Raw genomic sequence first — 24,109 nt, 5'->3', positions numbered from 1 at the left:
ACCTTCACTTTGGGAGTTGTTGAATGCTTTGCTGTGCATATATATATATATATATATATATATATATATATATACACACGCACAAACACATGTATCTCTTCCCCACTAAACCCCCACCAAAAGCTATACATATCTATTTCTATCGGATGTCGCAGGTTCTTTCCTAAATAGACAAGGGAGAGGGCTCAGCTCCGACAGCTTAGACAGTGCCTAGCACTTAACGGGGATGGAGGTGGCACTTAAACACACACCTCCCGAACCCCACCCCCATACACACCCACACTACCCCCCCACACACACTCCCCCTAATACACACCCCCCCCCATCCCCCAGCATACACACGTAATAACCCCCCCCCGACCTGCCCATACACACACCCCCATAAACACACCCTCCTATACACGCCCCTCCCCCACAACACCCCATTCACGCCCCCACACACACAACCCCCATACATCCTTACCAGACACATGCCCCCATACGCACACACCCCCCCCACCATGTATCCTTCCCAGACACTCCTCCAATACACACACACACACTCCCCCCATACACTCACATGCCCCTCCCACATACCCCTCCCCATACACAACCCCCCATACATACACCCCCCCAAATACACACAACCCCCCACCATACAAAAGCCTCCCCACACAAACACCCCCATACTCACCACCCTCAAACAAACCCCCCATTCACAGGCCCGATATACAGAACCTCCATATACACAGCGCATGCACAACCCCCTCATATACACCCCCCCATACACACCCCCCCCCCCCATACAACCCCCATACACCCCCTCATACACAACCCCCCCATACACAACTCCTCCCATACACAACCCCCATATACCCCCAATACACACACCCCCAAAAAACACGCGCCCCCCCCATACACACTACCCCCCATGCATACTCCCTCCATATACACCCCCACCATACACACCCCCCCCATACAACCCCCCCCCCGACACCCCCCATACAAACCCCCACAAACACACCTTCCCCCCCCCATACACACCCCCTCCAAACACAACCCCCCCCATACACACCCCGCCATACAACCCTCCCATACACACCCCCCCCATAAACACCGCACCATACACCCCCCCATACACACCAGCCCATACACCCCCATATACACACCCCCCCAACACACCCCCCCCAATAGATCCCCCCATACACATCCCGCCATACAATACCCCATACACACACCCCCCCATAAACACCCCAATACACCCCGCCCATACACACCCCCCCATACACCCCGCCCATACACACCCCCCATACACCCCGCCCATACACGCCCCCCATACACCCCGCCCATACACGCCCCCCCAAAAAAACACCCCACCCATATACACCCCCCCATACCCACCAACCCCATGCACCCCCCCATATACCCCACCATACACACTAACCCCATGCACCCCCACCATACACACCCCCACCATACACACCCCCTCCCATACACAACCCCCCATATCCCCCCATACACAACCCCCCCACCATACACACCCCCTCCCATACACAACCCCCCATATCCCCCCATACACAACCCCCCCACCATACACACCCCCTCCCATACACAACCCCCCCCATACACAAACCCCACCATACACAACCCCCCCATACACAAACCCCCCCATACACAAACCCCCCCATACACAACCCCCCATACACAAACCCCCCCATACACAACCCCTCATATACACCCCCCCCATCCACACCCCCCCCCCCCATCCACAGCCCCGCATAGACCCCCCCATACAAACACCCGCCATATACACCCCCATAAACCCCCCCCCCCCCCCATAGACCCTCCCCCATACACATTTCCCCCCCCAACACACCCCCATCCCCACCCCCCCCCCCGCCCCGCCCCGGAATCCCACGCTCCTGCTGACTGGCCAATGCCCACAAACAAAAATCAACCCTGGCCCTGGCGGGTGCTGCCCATGGTGTGACAGCCATAGCGCTGCCCATGGTGTGACAGCCACAGGTGCTGCCCATGGTGTGACAGCCATAGCGCTGCCCATGGTGTGACAGCCACACATGCTGGACACAGTGTGACAGCCACAGAGCTGCCCATGGTGTCACAGGCATAGAGCTGCCCATGGTGTGACAGCCATCGTGCTGGCCATGGTGTGACAGCCATAGAGCTTCCCATGGTGTGACAGCCACAGAGCTGCCCATGGTGTGACAGCCATAGAGTTGGCCATGGTGTGACAAACATAGTGCTGGCCACGGTGTGACAGCCATAGTGCTGGCCATGGTGTGACAGCCACATGTGCTGGCCATGGTGTGACAGCCATAGAGCTGCCCATGGTGTGACAGCCATAGAGCTGCCCATGGTGTGACAGCCATCGTGCTGGCCATGGCGTGACAGCCGTGTGTCCTGGCAATGCTGTGACAGCCACACGTGCTGGCCATGGTGTGACAGCCATACCTGCTTGGGGCTTTGCCCGCTGCCCAGGACACCTGCTGTGCTGTCCCTCTCCTGCGCACCCACAGGCACCCGCACCCACGCCATGGCCATGCCCTCCCTCCACTCAAGGCTCGGCCGGGCGCAGGCAGGAGGCCAGGCTCCTCTGGAGCACCCACCACGGAGTCAGGGAGTGGCAGGGGCCGGTTGCTCTGGGGGCTGGGGTGCTGAGCACAGCACCATGGCGTAGGGCTGGGCAGCGCCTCGCCAGCCAGGACCCCATCCCACCGTACCTGAGGGAGACGCTGGGAGGTCTGGAAGGGCAGTGCCGACCAACTGAGAGTCCCTGTTGCAGATGCTGTGGCCAAGCAGGCAGGGTCAGGGTCAGTGGCGGTAACAGCGTCGGCTGCAGTCCAGTGATGGCCAGAGTCCGGCCTGGGTCCAGGGCAGCGGGTGTGTGTCCAGGCACGGTCACCTCACAGAGCTGCCTGCGGCCTTTCCTCGTGGTCACCAGCAGAAGGGGGACAGCCCTTTCCAGGAGGCCCCTGGGTGCCGGCATCAAACCCCCTCCCCTGGCAGGGCAGCACCAGCACCAGCAGGGCCCCGGCCCTCCTCGGTGAGGGACAGCCCCGCAGCTCCCAGGCCTGGTGTCAGTGGCACTTGTGAAGCGCCCTGGTCATAGCAGGAGCGTGCAGGACGGCTGCAGGTCCAAGGGCAGCCTGGAGTCCCTGCAGGGCAATTTTGGGGGAGCACACAGCCATGGATGGGGCTGCAGGTGAAAGGGGTCACTTAGGAGCTCTGGCCAGGTCAGGGATTGACGCTATGGGGGGGGGTGTTTCACCCCTCCCATGAGGGGATGGGATGGGGTGGGTGGGCGGGTGGTCAACGCTGGAGTGCTGGGCGGGGTTCAATGCTGGAGTGCGTGTGTCAGTTCAGGGGAGCTATGGGGCATCAGCTCCTGCCCAGCCACGGTGCTGGAGCAGGGCCTGAGAAGGCTTGAGCTGACTGTCGGGCTGCACCAAGGGCCAGCACCCCCGTGAGGGAAAGGGGCTGGGAGTCCAGTGGGACAACAGGGCTGGTGGGGCAGCCAACAGGTCCCCCAGTACCTGAGCTGGGCCAGGGATGGCAGCCAGGGTCAGCTAAGAGTCCAGATCATCAGAGACAGCCATGGTGATGCGGTCCAAGGTTGAGGCAGGAAGGTGAGTCAGCAAGGGAGGTCAGGATCAGGTCCAGCGACAGCAACCAGGGTCAGCCACAGCCTAGTGATTGCCAGGCAAGTCCACAGTGACGAGGCGAGGCCGAGGTCAAGCTGGGAAGTCAGTCTGTGGGGCAAGACTACAAGTCAAGGTCTGGGTCCAGACTACTGGGGTCCGTGGCCAGGCAGAGGCATGGCTGTTGCTCTGGCCAGGCCCCAGCACCAAAACATCAACTTCAACGTGCTCCCACAAGAAGGGATGGGCAGCCCTGGCCAGGGCCTCCCTCCAAGAGCGTATGGCAGCCTCTGCCCCACAGGCACTCTCTAAATTGGCTCCAAGCCCAGGGAGTCAGACCCCCATAGCTGTTGGGGGGTGGAGGGAGGAATGGAGGAATGCTCCACAGCTCTTAAAGTAGTTGTGATAACCTCTGCGATGACACAAATTTTGTCTGCACTGGAGTCAGCAGGACTCACACCTACCACAGGCCCAGAGAAACAGCTGGGCTGCGCTGGCAGGGCTCTGGCCCAAACTGCTGCCCAAAGCAGCCCACCTAGCGCAGGCTGCTCAGGCCTTCTGCGTGCTACAGCAAGTGACGTACCTGGAAGAGTCTGTTGCACTCAGTTATCATGTGGGCCAAGCCCTGTGTTGCTGCCAGGTTCTCATTCAGCTCCCTCTGGTCTGGCTTCCCCAGGCTGCACTTCTTCTGACTCAATCTACAGAGAGCGAAAGGCGAATGGAAGGCTGTGTGAGCGAGATGCTGTGACCCACAAGTACAAGGTGCCTACTTGGCTGGCCTGCCGGGGGCTGGAAACCAGCAGCTTCAACAAAAACACAGGGCAGTGAAGGACCCTCAGGTGCCACGCAGGGGCTCGTTACGTTACTGCAGCAAGGTCCCTAGACAGCATTCCCTCCCAGCACACCCCAAAAGTGCCCAGGGCACTACTGACTGGTAGTAACTTACGCCCGAGGATGGCAAGTCAAGGCATTTTATTCCCCAAACACATCGTCACACACGAGGCCAAGGACAGCAATGACCCCACACTGATTTGTGCGTAGCCTGCAAATATCAAGCTCCTCTGATACCCTGCAAAGCCCATGCAGAATCTCTTAAATCCTTTGGCCCAAACCATTCCAAACACGTTTCAAAACCAGTCCCCTCTTAATTCATAATCATTATATGACATCATTAATCCTGGCCTCTGACACTTTTATCTGTATGCAGGAATGCCAAATGGCTTGAAAATTGGGTGGAAAATTGGCACTGCTCCTCAAAGTCAGGCCTGTCAGCTTCTGCCCTTTGAAGCTGGAATCCTGCACTACAGCATTAATGCCCTGCTACAAAAAAAGCCAAAACTTCAAAGCATCCCAGCTTTTAAACAGTGACAACAAAGAGAAAACTCAATTTCTCTTTTTGGTCCTACTATTTCAGCATAATGTTTACGTAAACCAAAGAGGTACGGGTCTCACAGTCAAAGTGTGGCTCCCAGCGCTCAAACACAGCTGCAGTCCAGGAAGGACCCGCTGCCGCTACAGCTGCATCGCACCCCCCGCTGCCCTCGCAATGACCATGTGGCTCCCTGGCCACGTGCCGGCTCGGCCCAGGGAGAGCTGGCAGCCCTAGGCTCTGGCTACACTGAGGCGTTTCCAGATGCTTTGTGCCATTCAAAAGAAAAGTCCTTGGTGATTTCGTCCCCCTCCCTGTGCTATCCACAGCCTGCGTTATTATCCTGAAAGGTGCCATAGAACATCTGGCAGCTTCTGCTGGAGTAGTCCTCATCTTCCGATCCCCATGTGAGGTGATGAACTCGCCACTCTGGTGGGTGCACAATGTTTCCATCAAAGTCTGCTGTCCTTCTCTACCCCGATACGTGTCTGTCCATACGCCGGAAGATGAAGTAAAGCAAACAGCCCTGCCTCAGGAGACCAGATAAGGCATGAATGCTCTCAGAGATTATTTGTCTACTTTGGCCCAAGGGCACCTTCCTCCCTGCACGTACAAACAGGGGACGTTATGCAACCCAGATACTTTTGCTTATTAAGATAAATTTACAGAATCCCTGTGGCTGGGTTTGGCAGGAATGATCCCCTTTTCACCAAGGAGAACTACTGCCAGTAACTGCTACAATCCGCCAGACATCTGCAGGGCCTCAGAGCTGCACCTGGGCTTACGCTGCCAGTGCAGAAGCTAAATTTTCAATAGCCAGCACCACCTTAATCCGAACTGAGGGCCACATGCTGGATTCCTGGGCAGCTGCACCTGTGGGCAACGGCAAAGAGTACAGCGGCCACTGGGGACACAGGCTAGCACCTGTCCTGCATGACAACGGGGCGGTACGTCTGGATCGCCCCATGCACTGCGGTCAACTCCTGCCGGACCTGAACAACCGTATTTGAGACAAACCCCGAAACACATACACTATTTCCGCCCTGATCCCAGGCCAGCTACAGAAATTGTCCAGCAAAGAACACTACAGACAGCACAATGCCCGCATCAAGATGCCAATACCTAATGGAGGAGGAGGAACTATCTCGTCTCAGAGTGTTGAGGTGAAACAAAGAAGGTGCAAGACAGACAGCAATGTTGGTTGGGGTCATTTGGTTTTCCTCCACAAAAGCAACCACATCTCGTAGAAAGAACAGGAGGATTTTCAAAGCTTCTCGGTTTTCCTTTGGGAGAAGGAGAATAGCAGCCTGGACAGCCTGAAACTGCTGATCCTTTGGCATGTCTGAAAACAGAAAAAGTGATGAAAATCACATGTGACTTGCAGAGGAAGCATCCATCAACTGTCCCAAGCAGGGCATTGAAACTGTTGGTTCATCTGTTTTCCTGTCACTCTAACTCAAAACAGACAACACAAAGACAATTATCACAGTCTCAAACAAGTACACTTTTCTCCTACTGCCTTTCAAGATGCACATTCACACCCAGTGATGCTGGTGCTTGACTTGTAATTTATCTTGAACACCATGCTAATGAATTTATCTTGAACCAGCTTCTGTTACAACCCAAATAAGGGCTTGTCTCCCCATAAATTATTACTCTGGAATGATACTTTGGAGCAGACAGCTACTCTACCGTCTTTTCGTTTCAGCTTCAGGCATGAAGAGAACAGATGCTCTCAGATAACTCAATTGAGAGAACAATGTTTTGCCAACAGATTTTAATTCCCACTGAAACCCAGTGAGACTGTGTGCCCAAACAGCTCCTGCAGGAGAGTAGGTATGGTTCATCCTGCCGTGCATCCTCATATGACGAAGATGTCTCCAGCTGACATCACTATAAAGGGTAGAAGATCACTTTTCTTTCCCTTTAAATAGAAGCACATATGCAGAATGCATAAACCATGCTTCTTGGTGAAAGCAGCACATTTCTTATCTCCAAAAGATAGTAATTTAATCTGGGTATTTGCTCAAGTCACAAAATGGGTGAGCAGGGTGAGCAGAATTCAGTCATTTGCTGTTTCTATCCCAAAACAGGAGACAGGAGATGGACAGTGGCCAGGTTACAATAAATGGAAGAAAATGGCTCCACATTCATCGGACACAGGAATTGTGGACTTCCCCACAAAAAGCATTTGTGGACGCAAAAAAGAAAACTTGTTTCAAACAAATAAACAAAGCATTTTCAGACAAAATTTTGAAAGCCTGACACTTTAAAAGACAAAACCCAGCCAAACTTTCACAAATGTGCACCATACACAGGACAGCAGCAGCTCATGTACTCATGTCAGGAAAAGTCACATAAAACAGGCTGAAAACCAGTCCACTCAGAAATCCCATACTTTGGCTTTCAAAACCTTTTCTCAAAAGAAAAAGAAACTTGCCTGTAAGTCCCTACAGCAAGTTCCTTCCCCAGCCCAGCTGCCTTTTGAAAGTGAATTTCTTGAGGGCAAAGTACTGGAGATGGAACCTGTTTAAAACTATATTCAATGCTAGATTTCAGCTTGCTGTTCCTTTCTTTTCCAGATTGAGTCTCAAGGACAGTAACAGTGAGACCACAGGCAGAAAGTTGCTGGCATTTCCAGACAAGGATGCTGTTTGACAGCAACTGTGCTTGGGCACCTTAATAAACATGTTTCATCTATACGACATGACTTTATACCATGAACAAGGGGACTGGATTTTCTCCTAATTTTGCACAAGGCAATGACCACTTAAAAACACAGTTTAGGAGGGTTGCTACAATGCATGTTATTACACTTGTCCTTCGAAGAACAGAAAAGACACAATGTTGGCAAACAGCTAGTCCATCAGAATGCAAGTGTGCAGCTCTTAAATCTGAAGCCACAGTGAACACCTCTTTTCAGAAACCTCCTGCCTGACTTGTCCCCTCTGACTACAAGGGGCCATGGTACTAGTCCTAGTCTGGCCACTGCCTTGGACAGCTGAGTATTATGATATTCAAGGAATTGGAAAACTGTAGCTTTTGTGACCTACATTGGTAGATGTGGAGGAAGGATTCACAGAGCCTGCTAGTAAATATTGGCTCGGGAAGGTCTCGGAAATACTGCTTCACCATATCGGCCACATCGAATGCTGACTGCCCTTCGTAACATACATTGTTTGGGCTGGTTTCATTCATCTCTCTTAAAGACAGAATCCTGGATTTAACACCGGATTTTCGAAACAGGCCAACCTACAGGTAAAAGAAAATATTAAAGACAAAGAGAGGACTCATCATGAATCAAACTTCTGACAAATATTCTTTCCTTCACTCTCCTTTTGATAGCTAAGACCCTAGGGCAGTGGGATCTAACACCAAAATATTTCTGTATCATTAGAAGCAGCATGGACATTCCTCCCAGGCAAACCACGACTGACACCCACAGAAACAGCAGTGAAAGAAATACCAATTTTCATGTTTGTTTGCTTCCTTTTTATTTAATGCAAAATTAAATAATCACTTTTAAAATAATCACTACTGACATCTGTCAGTTTGCTTGAGTAGCCTATGTTCACAGGGTAGAACTGCAGGTTTCTAGTGCAGCAACGTGTGTTCATCCAAAAGCAAACGTACATTGATGCCCACGTTGGAGCAAACAAACTCAGACTGTGGGATCCACAAGGTTCAGGTTTAATATCTCATGTCTGATACATCTGATATATCTACAGGTTGGCAAAGGGCAATTGCCATTCTGAGGGAAAATATTCTTTTATTTTTAATATGAATGTCAATTCAGTTTCAGACAAAAATCTAGATTTAGAAGTTTCCCATGAAATCAACGTCAACAAAGCTTCTGCTGAAGTTTCACTGTGTGCCACTGAGACAGTATTTATATTCATTGGTTTATTTACATTAACTGAATAGATACCACACCTCAAAATGAAACACACCGCCTTCATAAGAAATCAACTGCTCACACTCCAGTACGTGCCACCAAACAGCATTGTAACTTCACAGGATGCACACATTTTTGTACTTCGGCACAATATTACACATTTACAATTGCAAAGCACAGAAAAAAGAAAGCCCTTTTTTTAATATGTCTCATGTCATGGGGTCTCTGATTTCTGCACCTACGCTATGGAAACAGCAGGTGCAACACGCTTGCACTGCCATGTACACATCTCTTAGTGGAGAAATACAGATTTGAGATCCAGAAAAAGATGTTACAGGCACTGTGCTAATATCTTTTATCTCTGCTTAGTGATATATTTCAGCTGAAACAAGATTAATTATCACATTAGCTCTGGCACTACCAGCAACCACAGAACAGAGGGAATAACAACACTGTGTGGTAGATTTACTTCCTAAGGGAGCAGAGACATGCTGCCTCACCAGGAGAAGACAGTTTGACTGCCTGCCCCAAGAGAACTGAGTGCAGATGATTTCAGCGAGGCAAGGCACAAAAATACAATACAGGACTCAAGTTATTCTCAGAAGGAAACAGCACCGGTATTTCCTCACAGGCTTCCTGCTCAGATCTACACCTTTCTGCCTATTCAGAGCCTTAGGAGGCAAGAAAGCCCCTCACAACAGCTGAAAGCAGAGATCGGTTCTCTGGAGCTGATCAGTTTATGGAATAGAGCTGCTCTGGGCTACCTCGAGTTCATACCTGATCAAGAAAGCTGCTTCTTAAGTAGTCTAGGGCTTGCAGGATGCCATTAGGCAGTGGGTGGCTTGTTCGCTGAACATTCAGAAGCAAAGGAACCCCAAACACATTTTTGTCCTTGTAGTCAGAGGCTTTTATTTTTTTAATGAACTTTGGTATAGTCCTGAGAAAAAAAAAACAAACAACAGTGCATGCAACTTATTAGCTCTCCAGCACAGTTCCACCTGCTACTTCAGTTGTGTGCATGGGAAAGCATTTAGTTATACTCGCCACAGCCCCAAATTCTGCCACATACCTGTACACATAGCAGCATAAGATAGAAAGAAAACCATTAAGGGCAATTACAAGAATGGCTTCCTAATTTCAAAACTGATATTAGCTTTAATAAAGCATCCTTGTGTGAAATATGTTCCATCCCTTTAGGACATGGCAGGCTTTTTCACTTCTTTCTATATTCAAGTACCAGATCCCTATCACCAGATGCTAACTGATATTTCCAAGTCCTCTGAGTGACTGACTGTCATTGTTTTAGTTCAAACAGGGACTTGATGCTGAAGAGATGGATTTGCAGCCCAGCCAGCTCTCACCTCAGGTCCCGCGATCTCTGTGAAGGATCACTGACAAAGCCCTGCAAACGGGCAAATTTAGAGAGAAACTAGAACGTACTTTAAAATCAGTAACAAAACCACCAGCAAGGAGCAAAAGTGGAGTCCACAGCAGAGGAAATCCTAGACCCACTGAAATGACCACAAGACTGCCAATGATTTAACAGGATGAAATTCCTCTCCCTGGACACGTATAATCTAGGCAGACAAGGAATCCACCTGCTTACATCAAATCCTCTCTTTCCAACACAGGTTGCTTTAGTGCCAGACAACTTACCAGTTCCAGCCCTGCTTGCTGGACGGGGAGTACCTGTCCATCAGAGCGGTGAGTTTCAGCAACGCCAGCTTTTGTGTCCGGGCTAGCTGGGCAGCTGACTGGCCATCAGTCTGGATGGAAAGGCTTTCCAAGTTCACGCTCTCTTCCACAGACCAGTGTCGCTTCCCGTGCCTACAGGATAAATATTGTTTAAGCTTAGGACTATTTCCATTGTCCCTGTTTGTTAGCTTTCTGCCTGCATCTGTGAAGCACCTAAGACTCTAAATGACCTGCAGCTCCTAAGCTTCTTATGGTTAGTTACATTTAAACGAGGCACTTCTCACCCAGGAGGCACTCTGGCAACACAAAATGTTTCCGTCAGAAATGCAGTAAGCAAGCCATAAAGTCTAATTCCAAATGTCTACGTGCTCATGCAGATTACAAGCGCCCATCTGTGCCCAGGTCAGCACAGATGTAGATATAGAGTGCCTACAGACCAGCAGTTCCTGGCACCAGAAGTGCAGACCCTGCTACCCAGAACAGACTGACTCAAGAATACTTTGTCCTGGAAAAGCAACTACATTTTGAGTGGAGAGAATCAATAGGAAAAGGCTTCAAGGGGCAGGCTAGTAGGGAAACCCAAGGATGGCTGACCTGTTGGTCTTTTTAGAGTCTGTCACGTATGCCAGGTCTGCAGAACAGATCTCCTTGCCCAGTCCACAGCTGCTTTCTCTCTCAGTGGTTAGGAGGTCTCCTGTCATATCTTCTGAGCCCTCTATTTCAAGACAGGTTTCTTTAGGTGAGGATGGATACAAAGAGGTCAAGTCACTGGCAAAGTCCAAATCCCCATCATCTGAGAACTTCTCTGCCCACTGATCAACCAACTTTTTGAGGCCGTTGATATCTTCTATAACATTGTTGAGTTCTGAAAAAACATCATCATCACCAACTTCTATTGCCTCTAGCTTATCAAGTTCAATATTGGGCATGTTGTCATACACACTTAGCCTGTTATCTGCGCACGAAAGGGAGCTCCTGGGGTGTTTGGAGTCCTTGGAATTGCTTCTGCTCCAGCTCCTCCTGCACCCATGAAAACTCCCAGTTCTCCAGTTGACAGAAGAGTTGTCTACAGGAGACAGGGAACTGTTTGTAAGTGTTTTGGGGAAAGTGCCAGGTTTATGGCCTTGTGGCATTTGAAACATCTGGTTCACTCGTAACTCCATGTCATTTCTTAGGTTCTGCTGAGATAGATCATTCCACAGCAAGAGCCTGCTAGAATCCAAGTCCTCTGCATACACCCCTCTTTCTTCACAGTGGCTTTGTGGTTTTAAAACAGGATTTGGAGTGCTCACTGTTCTGCTGTTTTCAGACTGATTGCTGCTGTTGCAACTCTTGGGAGAAAAGGATGAATTGTTCTTTGTTTGGATGCCAGAGAGGCCGGAAATATTTACACAGTTCAGCATCTTCATCTTTTCTTCATTAAGTCCTTCCAGAAGAACAGGTTCACTTATTATGGGTTTGGCCTTTGACTGACCACTCCTTAAGTTGCAGCTCCTTAAGTGCAACTTCTCCATTTTCTTTAGAAGGCTCTTCCTCTTTTTATATGATGATTTATCCAAAAGCTTCTCCTCCCTGGTGATATTTAAAAATTCAATGGGGGGAGAAGAACAACTAAAGGTAGAGTTCAAGGAAGCTACCTTAACTGAGGAACATCTTGAGGAACTTGTGTTGGTTTCCACATCTTCAAAAGGTTTTGGGAAGCTAACAATGTCACTGTCACCACTGCTAGTACTGTGAACTGAGAACACATCATGTTTCTCAGCATGATCCAGAAAGACAGTAGCCTCATCGCTGATGCTCTTCAGTATTGGACTACTTTGAACTGACGCACTAGCAGCTTCTGCTCCCGGAAAACCTTCTAGGCTCTCGATACGAGACCATCTCCGACTGCATCTCTCATAAGCCCATCTGTTACTTATTGCACAAGGTTCATCATCTTCAGAGTCGGTACTCTTAGAAGGAAAAAAAAAAAGTACAGTTCAAAGGCAAAGTTTGGTAAACTTGAAATTAGTAAAAATGTAACGAAAAAGGAAACAATTTTTCTGCCTACCTCCAAAACCCCCAAGACTAACTTATGGAAATGTAACCATTCTGTTACTGAAGGTTTGCCCTGAGCTCTGTTCTGTTAGTTGAAAAACACGCTGACTAATTACTCCCAAGCATGCTGACAAATCTGGTAAGTTCATCACAGGAAAAGATGACAGATTTGATCTGAGGATGAAAAATTCTGTTTTGTGGCAAATCTAAAGGTTTTGAAAGATAATCTTATTGGGTTTACATGGTCTTTCCTAAAGCCAAACAAATCAAACACTCTTTCACACTTCTGTGACCAAAACTCATCCATTTTCAGGTAAAGAAGCATTTAGCTGTGGGACTGTGGCAGCATCTATATCTTCCCTGAGAGCAGAGTGGAACTTTCAAATAAACTAGACATTTTTCCAAAAGATGACATTATTTTCCTGCTAGTCCTGCAGTCAATCTAAGTACCTAAGAAGCTTTACAATCCTGGTGTTAACCAGCCAAAATGTGGCTGTAACTGGTTTAGCTACCACACTTTTTTGCAGCAGAGGACAAAGCCAGCACAGCTAAAACCTATCCAGCTTCTATGGGCTGGACATTTGACATTGGCTGACACTATCTGGATTGTTCATTTTAATTTCTTATCCTTCATTCAGTCAATAAGAGTGAAATTGCACTTTCAAGCCTCAAACAAGATGTGAAACTACTCAGGAAAGCAATGAAGACATGCTGAGGTGGGGTCTTGGTGCAACTATTGGACAACAATGTGTATATTATTTTTTTAAAACTGTTTCAAAACCCACCCCTAACCTGCCTTACAAAGTTACAAAATGAACATTACATAATTTCAATCTCCATCACTATGTTTTTAAGTGGAAAATGCAAATGGAAGAGCTTTGAAGGATGGAAGAGAATAGAAATAAAAGTTCAGAAATTCCTAACCCTTCATACACTTTTTAAAAACAGATTTTTTATATAATAGCTAAACATATTTTTCATGAGAAAATTAACTGTATTTTATGAACATACCTGATTCCTCTGACGGCTTATTTCCACTTTCATTGATGCACACTTGTTCAATGTGTTCAACCGTCTAGGGTATAAGAAAATATATAGAATTTTTAAATTTAAACTGTTTTATTTCTTGAAAACAAACACGCACCCAACTAGCTGTGAACTTCTACCATGGAGTTTTCATTATCGGTGTCAAAGATTGGCATTCTTTTAAATTCTTAAACCAACCAACTTCAGTGGTACTAAAGTATGTGCTTAAGGAATTTCCTTCAGTCATAGCATTGGTAACTTTCTGTGTCTGTGACAAAAACTAAGGCATGAAAAGATGAATGACAAATAACTATGGAGCCTGGAGCTATTAAAGATGATTTATAGTTAATGTTTACCTGAATAGTGATTCAATCGCATCTCCATCTAAAAATTCATGATCTCTCCTCACAGTTTTTACATCAATAGGAAACTGCATATCTGTAAATAAAGAAGCTGAATCTGAAATCTGAGTTATAATTGCAAATACTTTGAATTTTGCAACATATTTATCATAGGTGAAATAAATCTAAATCTATTTCTATAGATATATATTCACACCAATGTCCTTCAAGTAAGTGAAGATCAGTTCCTCAGAGTAAGTAGAATAAATGTATCTGCTTGCTTCTTCTGCTAGGGAAGCATTTGCGGCATTTTCAGGAGCCTGCAGTGACTGAGAAGAAATAGCCAAGAAATACAAAATTAAAGTTTTGCTTTCGTTAGGTTCTCTGCACCTTCTGCCCTCAAGTACAGCATAAACCCAGGAGTACTTTACAGCAGCTCTTGCTGATGGTAAGGTACAGTGCAGCACATGGTACACGCTCTTTGAGGTGTACTGTGCTTGAAGCTAATCAATATATCAGCTGAAGAGATCAATGATCCAGCTTCTGAGATCCATCAGTATTTTCTTGGCTTGCTTTGTAAACTTAGTTTACCTAGTCACGTCACACTGCATAAACAGCAAGGTAATACAGAGGATTCCTTATCCAGAAGCATGGAAATGTACATTTCCGACAAACTGTACGATTGACAGCTTATGTAGTAAAATCTGCTGTAGTCAGACAGGAACCATCTCCATGAGACATCATGTTTCACACTACACAGCTTTCAAATTTGGCTCTATTGCCTGACTTCTAATTTTTAATTTTGCGATGAACAGGTGAGGTGGGAATGAGAGCAGTCAGAAGTCACCGTTGATTCTTGTAACTGCAATTCTTTGATAAAAGCTCTCTTAAAATGGATTAGCTTTTGTTACATTCAATGTTTGTAACAATAAATACATTTTAAAGAACAGTTTTAAGGTGTAAGCACAAATGTTGTCTGAAAATTATACAAGTTCTCAATATCTCCCCCACAAGTAATAAGCACTCCTTGTAGATTAAACAACACAAAAACATGCTGACATTGCATTGTTTAACTGTGGCTGGCTAATTCCGAGTATCTTTTTTAAAAACTTATGACTGCAAGATGATTTTTCCAACATTCTTTTTCAATAGAAAACAATCTTGCTCAAGATGGAATTCTTCTGAGTCCATGCTATTCTAATTAAGATGACACTTCTGCAGGAACACACACCAGGTTGCTATTTTTCTGCAGGTTTGCATGAAGATATTACAGAATTTGGAAGTGCTTCCATCAAAAGCATCAGGTTCTGAAAGATTATTTATGCCAACAATTCTACTTGAATTCACTGTCAGCTGCTTGACATGTCTTTGGGATTGTACCTTCAAACAGCTGAGCGTACTGGGGAAAACCGGCAGCTCTCAGCCAGTCACAGGCTTCTCTGGCTTCGATTTCTGCAACGAGAACATAAAATTGTTCACTTACAGTGCTCACAAGAGTTAGCGTTTTCACAATCTAAGCAAGCTAATTTTGCCTGGTGGATTCTCAGAGGTCCTTGTACATGGATGTTTTGTTAGTATATTGCCAAAAAGAAATAAATTATTGTATCCGATGCACTTACATGTACGTAGCTCTGGAGCAGTCATTCCAACATAGGATAGATAGCAAATATACGAGAGTCTAGATATGAACACATACTTGAGATGTCATACATCGGTGTACATCAGCTACCCCTGAGATCTGGACAGTGAAGATCTGTTATATGTCAAAATGAGTCGCCAGAGAAGGGTGTATGAAACACATGTCTATGCCCTCGCACAGCAAAGCCTGTTCATACATTCCAGTTCTGAGAGATGGTGATAAGAGACAAACAAATCCTATAAATAAACTTAAAATGCTATCATAACATTAATAACACTGGACGCAGCCTAAGCATTCTGAGAACGAGAGTTCTCAGGAGTACCTGTTGCTAGGGTCTATCAATATTTATTTCCTTGCCAACTACCAACACAACTTGGCAGTCACTTCAGCACAGCAGATGTCAAGAATTAACTGCTCATTTTGTGACAAACCATAAAGCCCTGTGGCCAATACTGTAACATTCCCACAGGAGCAAGAGCAGAATAGAACTTCTCAGAGTCACAGAACACTCACCAGATGCCTCAAAAACATAAACATGTTTAGCAGCAGTACACGCCAGCAGGCACTAAACTCTGCAAATACTGGAAATTACTGGGTCTCTTGAAGAGGAGAGGATTCCCATACTGCACTTTCTGTATGTCTGCGTGTACTCCAGCGCGCACATTACAACAGACACCAACTAAATGGCAAAGACTTCTTTGAAAGAAACATTACAGAAGTACCTTAAAATCAATCATGCTCAATAGAGAGAAATGTTCTTAAAGCATCTTAAAATGTAGCATGCTAGGCTAGAGGAACGGACCTGTTTCTTAAAACTATTTTCTTTACACGTACACTCAAAGATTGGGATTCCAAGGCACTTCACATACTCACTTATTCAAATTCACTGCTTACTTCGCTCTGACTTCTCAGTTGTAAGCCATCAGTGCAATAGACTGAAGAAACTCATCAGAAAACTTACAGGATTTCCACGATTTTATTATTCTATCTCGAAACTTTAAATTATTTCCATTATAACTTGATTCATTTGGACAATGCCATCCGTAACAAAGGCTTTCCTGCACAAAACTCTATGGCTTTTTCATCTGAGAATAAAGTGATACCACAGGATGTGGTGATAAGGATATTTCTACATAAAACAGATGCATGACTCTTTTTTTTTCAAACAGCAGAACAGAAACTAATTTCTTCCACAACAGCCTATATACACTGTGCCTACATTTATGACTATATTTAGTGTCATAATTTATCATAATCTTTATCATATCACAGCATTTACTGAATACCAAGACAGGGGACTGATAAAACACAAGCATTGTACTCACAGAGCAAAAGAGAAAGAAAAAAAATCTGTAGAAAAGAGCCAGGAAGATGCCTCATCTAACACTAAAAGCCTTCACAAAGACAAAGTGATTTTAACTTAGAAAAACCCAGTAGACTTACTCAACAAGCTCAGCTGTGGAGAAACCACAGCTGTCCTCCCTCCAGACTTCACTTTAAACCAGTCAGCTTGCGCCTGCGCACAGCTTTCCTGAGCTCAGACAGGAGAGCAACTGTGTAGGGGCTGAAGGTTCCCCAACACGTTAAAAGTACAACTCTATTTTTAGAGCAAACCAAGCCATGAACAGAGATGCAAATAAGAACAGGCTAGAAAATATCTTACAGCTAGTGATGACTTTTTCAATGAATACGACTGAAAATACGATGACATTCTCACACCTAGAGGTGGCCTCTTCCACAGGAGGAGGACACAGGAGCTGGGGGAATTTTCTTTGCTAACGTAAATCTACAGGTCTTTTAACACACCTTTGCACAGTCCCACGCGGCAATGCCACCGCTGTGTTAGGAGACAACACACGAAGCACTAATAAGATCTTGGCCTGCATGTCTACAATTATTTGCCATTAGATTTGCTGCGATTATTTCACTGTTCAAAAAACAACCAAAGGTGTCCTACTGATACCACTATACTTCAGGGGTGTCTATGCTGCCTCCTCCCAGTCCTACTGGAAACTGAAATCATAAAGGGAAAATGAATGCCTAGGAATTGTGTTCTGATGAAAGGGAATTCCCAGACCAGCCTGCATTACTACAATAATGATCAATATGAGAGGAGGAAATAAAAAGGAAATAAGAAATAATTGCCCAAAAGGAAATAACTGCTGTCTATAGGGCTGCACTCAGTACTGATGTGCAAGACTGCTTTGTTTCCATGGCATGTGCAGCCTGAAGGACAAGTGAAAACTCGTTAGATAGTAATGGCAGAACACAGATGAAGCACCCCAGCAGTGCTCTCCATCAAGGACCCGGAGAGTTCTTAAGATCTGGGAACAAAAGTCACAGAGACATAAAAGAAGAAGAATAATCATGAGTAGCATCACCAGCTAACACTAAAAAACCCACCTTGGGCAGCAACTGTTATAAATGTGCAGACAGTTATAAATCCTGCGCTAACGGAGGTGCTACAGTAACCATCAGTCCAACTTGCATGATGCTTTAAGGCATGCATTGAAAAGTGCTCAAAGTTCAGTTTCCGATGTAAAGCAGAGACAATCTTCTTGAAGACTCTTTGTGGTTATTGAAAGGACCCTCACACTAATTTTTTTGGCAAGACAAATAAGCCGTTTGTACAGATAAGCCATTCCTAGCATCTGATCCTAGCTTGGCTTCACAGCCTGTCTGCTCCGCCTCACCATGCAACGGTGACAGCCAGCCTCACTCACCGGTTACGATTTGCCTTCCCGTTCCTATAGCTGCACAGTCACAAACGAATCTCCCAGGTTTACCAGCCAACTTTTAAACTAGATATATTAATAAACGCAAGCTGATAGCAATTGCTTTGTTCTTCTTGATGTTAGAATAGCTGCTCAGATGCTTGTTTGATGGAAGTTAGCTCTTCCTGAACAGAAACTGGAAATGGGGGCACCTTCAGAAAGCTGGTATGGAGCAGCACCCCCAAATACTATTGCAACTGCAGCATATCTGCCTGTGAGCTAGATGCCGTACAAGGGGATGACAATTTTCCAACAGATCTTTTGGGCACTATCTGTGCAACTGAAATAGCAGAGCTACCTAAGCATGTCCTCTCATTCTCATGAACTGATTTCATAATTAAACAGACGAAAAAAAAAATTCCTCCAAAGCTTAATATTCTGTTTTAGATTAGAGGTTGCCAGTAAAATTTCCATGCCAAGCCAGCTGTTTCCCCGTGGGCTACGGATGATCCGTTACTGCCAGATGTTTATGAGAAACAACACACAAGTACGTGCCCTGTGCAATCCTGTGGCTGTCCTGTGTCACACAGGTCCGCCTGTGCTGAAGATGATTCAGCCCAGTCCCACTGAAAACAGCACTCAGAATGCCGCTGTGCCACCGCCTGCCTGTCCCAGTGACCCCCAGCACACCTTGCCCTCCGTGCTGCTGCCCCTTTTTCTCCATTCTGTGCTCCGCAGACCCCTTCTCTCCAGAGCCCCAGTCTCTACAGAGTAAGATCTGAAAACCTGCCTTCCTCCACCTGAGCACCATCCTGTTTGCAGACTGGAGAGCAAACCTACACTCATCAGGTGCTTAGGAACCAGATGCTACAACGTGTATCAAATCTCTATCTGAATGAACACCCATGTTAACAGCCATGCAGGCATACTGAGTCTAAGCATTAGTGAAAAGACATCTGTGCCGAGATTTAAGCATTCTCTCTGAGAGGTTTTCCTCACAAGAAGCAGCACTTTCCTAACAAAGAGGGAGAGGCAGCAACTGAAACCAACGAGAAGCAGAATATGAAACAGGGCAGTCAGCCTTACTACAAAATAGTCACAAGTTTTTACTAAAGAAGAAAGAGTGGCAAATTGTACTTCAAATTTTTAAAAAATACTTCCTTTAAATAAAATGGGAGAATATAAATTTCTCTTTGAAAGCATAACTACAATGAACCTTATTCTCAGGATGCAGCAGGACTTTTCAGTTGCACAAATCTGCTGCCAAAGCAGGAGTCCTGTTCCTCTCCTTTCCCCTGAGTGCGTGTTCCTACCGCTCCTCACCGACCCCGCTCAGCCTGCGCGAGCAGGTCCCGCCAGCCAAGCTGGCAGGAAACGACTCACTTTTTTTTTCGGCAAGATCAAGTTTGCGATGCTTTAGCTTTCTGACTTGGCTACCACACGTTCCGATGAGCACGAGTGGCAAGAGAAGGGCAGTGGCGGGCACGTGCAGGGAGAGGCTTGGGGACACGCAACTGCCCACCGCTGGCTGGCAGCCCCCAGGAATGTATGGAACCTTAGCCTAAATGTATAGTTTTTCACATAAGTGTGCCATTGTAGCTCTCCTGTTTCAAAGTAATTCTTTACGATATTTTAAGAAATCATGGTAGATGCATTACTTTTACCTCTGTCTTCATACAATATAGTTTTCCAACTTTGACGTGTAAGAATCACACGGTGATCAGGTCTTTATTAGAGGGATTTGTGTTCAAGGCTGAATCATGCAAAACCATGCCAGTGACCAAACAGTGTGAGAGGTTTTCTTGCTGTTTGCAGCACCTCTACATTAGTTACACCAGGAACAGAAAGAATAGAGGGAGGCAGATTCAGACTGGACATGAGGAAAAAATTTTTTACACTGAGGGTGGTGGAACACTGTCCCAGGTTGCCCAGAGAGGTGGTGGATGCCCCATCCCTGGAAACATTCCAGGCCAGGTTGGACGGGGCTCTGAGCAACCTGATCTGGTTGGAGATGTCCCTGCTCCTGGCAGGGGGGTTGGACGGGTTGGGCTTGAAAGGTCCCTTCCAACCCAGACTATTCTGTGACTCTGTGACCCTACTTGTCTGCTTTTCTGTAATACATAGTGCAGTGCTTGTGAAAAGGAATAGATTTTTCTCACCATGCCCAGCTAGGAGGCACTCACACGGCCTCTCCTCCCCACGCCGTGTGAGTACAGACAGGAGAACAGGAAAGAGGGCAGGACTGACTCTGACTTTATTTGACTACATATTACACTGATCTGAAAGGAAACAAAAAAAATCCAAAGAATTTCATTCTTTCCCAATCTCTGTCATTATGTAGGAAGGTTTGTTTTCCACATGGCTCTAATCCTCCTACAATAGCAACAGAGGAGCAGACGCGCAAAGCCCCTGCCTCAAAGCCTGCTTGATTTGGCACAGCACAGCCAACGGCTCCAGCGCAGCGAGATGCTGCTGCCTCCTCCCATCACCGACATTCCTGAACTATCGTCCCCCTCAGCCTCTTCCAGAACTGGAGTCAGCAAGCACCGGGCATGCTCGGCAGCCACATGTCAAACTGTGCAATGCATTTTTCCTACTGCTCACGAGCCATCAGCTGTGATCTGGCAGGTCCCTTACGCAGTGACTTAGATCTTGTCATTAACAGTTGTGCCGGCAGTGGTAGAAGCGACAAGGCTTTTTCAGGGTCCATTTAAAGATAAAATCACAAATTTCCCATTGCATCTTTCTTGTCCATGTATCTTCCTGAGGCTATAAAAATTGCTATTACTTCCCTATGACTTACAGCTGCTAATAAGGTATCTCATTTTATACACACTCTGTGAAAATGCATTCGCTGCGCTAGAACTATGATCTCCTGAGGATGTTCAGAACTGCATTATACTTGCAACAGGATTTTCAAGAACTTTTTTTTCTTAAGTGTCATGGTTTAGCCCCACTCGGCAGCTAAAATATCACACAGTCACTCCCTCCCTCACCGCCTCCTTGGTGGGATAGGGAGGAGAATCAGGAAAGAAAGAAAGGTAAAACTCCTGGGTTGGGAGAAAAACAGTTTAACAAAACAGCAGAGGAAGAGAAAACAGGGAGGAAAAACAAAAACACTAACAGAAAATACTGCAGCAGGTAACACACAGTACCAGAGCTCACAGTGGATTCTGATACCCAGCTCCCTCCCCAGCAGCAGGAGCCTCCCCTCAACCCCCAATGAGCAGGGTGTCCCATGGGGTGGAAGGGCCCTGGGGCTCATTTGGGTAACCTGTCCCAGCTGGTGGCTCATCAGTAACCTGTCCCAGCTGTGTCCCCAGCCACAGGGGCCACCAGCTCCAGCTCCTCTCCCAGCTCAGGTGAGAGTTAACTCTGTCCTAGCCAGAAACAGGATATTAAAGTCCCTCTTACTTAAACAGAGCATCTGAACGTGTTGTTACTCAATGTTGAAGGCTCAGATGTGACACTTTGACAGCAGGGTGTTTGCACGGACCAGGGTCAGCAGTTAGGGACTTGTAAAACTGCCAAACTCTCCAAAAGCTGAGATGGATCATAAGTAAGTGAAAATGTTTATTCTGTTGTCCCTTGTGCAACACAAAATAGAAAAGCCTAATTGTGCTTTATTAACCCACTGGAGAAAGAGGAGGAAAAAAAAGAATTATTGCTTGGAATTTTTCCAGGATAATTCAGGCTCCATGCAGATAGTGAATATAAATGTCTGGAAAAATGAAATGGCAACGATATTTGTCCTTTCATTCCTACTTTACTATCATGCTGGTGTTTTAGAACAGCAGCCAACTCTTCAGCTATCACAGCTGGGAACTGCAATGTATCCAGTACTTTGTGGCAACCTTAATTGCATCTTTATCCAGCTCCTTGGCATTAGCTTCCCGAGCTGATTGCTAAGGCTCCCAGGCTGACATCAGGATCTTTACCCAGGTCCTTGTCATTAGCCTCCCACCTCGCTTACTGGGGCTTAGAGAAGTTTAAAGGCATTTTCTCTGCAGACCACATTAACTAGCTTGACAGTGTTGGCTGATCTTTTAATTGCTTCTACATAAGTTAGAGAAGGTAGTGCTTGCTCTACAGGAATTTCAAAGGGCTCAAGGGAATTAGATATCTAACTCTTGCCAACTTTAGGCGAAATGAGAGCGTAACTCTAATTTCCAAATCCACACTTGAAAATTCTCATCCACGGGGCACGAGACAGGGAATTTAGCTCCCTGCAGTCTGATCCCAGATACGTTGCTTCCCTGTATTTCAGTCCTGCTAGCTGTAAAACAGAAACAGATACAACATTTCTCTGATGCAGCAGCTCCTTATGGCTGTTCGTTTACAGGACCCTTGTATGTGACTGAGAAACATTTGATGTAAAATTCCTAAGAGGAACTGTAACAGGAAGGGTAACCGGTTGTGTCCAATAGAGCCAAAATCAATAAACATATAGCACAGAAGGAAGAAAAACCAAAACAAGCACGTCATCCATGCTCTTTCATCATGTAGCACTAAGTTTTCCTTAATTCTACAAAACACCAATTATTCCAGTACCTGTGATATCATTTCAAGCTACATGTTAGGAACTGTTTAATCCAACAGAGGCTGGCCGGTAAGCTGCTGAGTCCAGGTCAAGGGACAACCTTTTACTTGGTCAATATAATAAAATTTGTTTGTATCAAAGATATGCTGCTGCTGAGTCAGAAAATCTACCGAGCATTTCCTAAAAGCATCCAACTACGAAACAAAGGCAGCAGCTAGCAAAGCATGATCTGAAGTGCAAACAGCCCAGGAACTACCATCACACACTGATAAAGGAAAAATATTAAAGGGGAAGGGATGGTCCCTGCAGCACCCACCCAAATTCCCACCTGGGGATGTTACCTACCGCAGACAGCTGCCTGAGCCCACCACTGCAGGCCTCTGCTCCTGGCTATGTGACCCTCAGACCCCCTAACCCCAAAGAACACTCCCCCTCCCCCCCCAGCCCTGCCCAACACCCCCTCGGCCTGTGCCCCACCCTGCTGCATTCATTCAAAGTGAAGGGGTAACTGAAGGCAAATCAACACTTCATGGCTAAGTTGCTCCCCTACCTCAAGGTTTTAACATTTTGACAATGTCATTTTGATGGATTACTCAAATTTTTACAAAATTAGCTACTGTTCCATTTTTTCTCTTCCTAACAAATCCCTGGAGCAATGTTGCCTCTACCCTGCACACAAAAAATTAAGACTGATGTTACTTCCTGCAAAGGAGACGCTGTGCCTAGCAGCAGATTTTTTGACTGTAGATGGAACAGAGCAGCGATCCATGAACAAAACCAACGTCTGATCCCAGCTCCTGAGTGTGACCCAGCCACGCAATGTGGTGGTTGTTTTGCAATTAGGTCCCTTGCCACAAGAGTTTTCATGGAACAGACAGAACCTTTACTTTTATTTTGCTTATATAGACTTAGTCTAGACAAAAAATAGTTTGTGGTCTGAAAAATTCATACGCAGTTGAGCAATGAATTTGTGTGCTAAAAACGTTATCACGCTTCGTGACCTTTGCGGCTCACTAGATTTCCCTGCATTTGCTGTAGTTCATCACTGCTCTGATTTTATTTTCTGCTTTGAATGCTGCAGTTTTACTGACCAAACTTCCTATAGCCACCCCCTGCAAAAAAAAAAAATGCTTTAAATGCAGATGATCTGTTTTGTCACATTAAATTTAAGAAAGAAAAAAGAATAATTGTTGACCTGATTTGCAAGCCAAGATG

At 46.2% G+C, this 24,109-nt stretch overlaps 1 protein-coding gene across 1 annotated transcript in view; it reads right to left on the bottom strand.

Annotated features, from left to right (window-relative positions):
• Positions 1-2,722: 2,722 nt before the first annotated feature.
• The window catches only part of LOC104481234 (rho GTPase-activating protein 7-like), a 46,030-nt gene continuing 24,643 nt past the window's right edge, over positions 2,723-24,109 (bottom strand). The window contains exons 2-11 of the mRNA XM_086758781.1: positions 15,382-15,453; positions 14,017-14,098; positions 13,646-13,709; positions 11,192-12,549; positions 10,559-10,729; positions 9,680-9,839; positions 8,061-8,259; positions 6,130-6,349; positions 4,222-4,336; positions 2,723-3,749 (exon numbers count right to left, since the gene is read on the bottom strand). Coding sequence (XP_086614907.1) covers positions 3,732-3,749; positions 4,222-4,336; positions 6,130-6,349; positions 8,061-8,259; positions 9,680-9,839; positions 10,559-10,729; positions 11,192-12,549; positions 13,646-13,709; positions 14,017-14,098; positions 15,382-15,453 — 2,459 coding nt within the window. The 3' untranslated portion in view covers positions 2,723-3,731. The remainder of the gene's footprint in view (positions 3,750-4,221; positions 4,337-6,129; positions 6,350-8,060; positions 8,260-9,679; positions 9,840-10,558; positions 10,730-11,191; positions 12,550-13,645; positions 13,710-14,016; positions 14,099-15,381; positions 15,454-24,109) is intronic.

Source organism: Chlamydotis macqueenii, chromosome 14, assembly GCF_036417535.1.
Source record: "Chlamydotis macqueenii isolate bChlMac1 chromosome 14, bChlMac1.mat, whole genome shotgun sequence".
NCBI classification, from domain to species: Eukaryota; Metazoa; Chordata; class Aves; order Otidiformes; family Otididae; genus Chlamydotis; species Chlamydotis macqueenii.
Note: the sequence above shows the minus strand (reverse complement) of the source record. Positions and strands in the feature narration are given on the sequence as shown.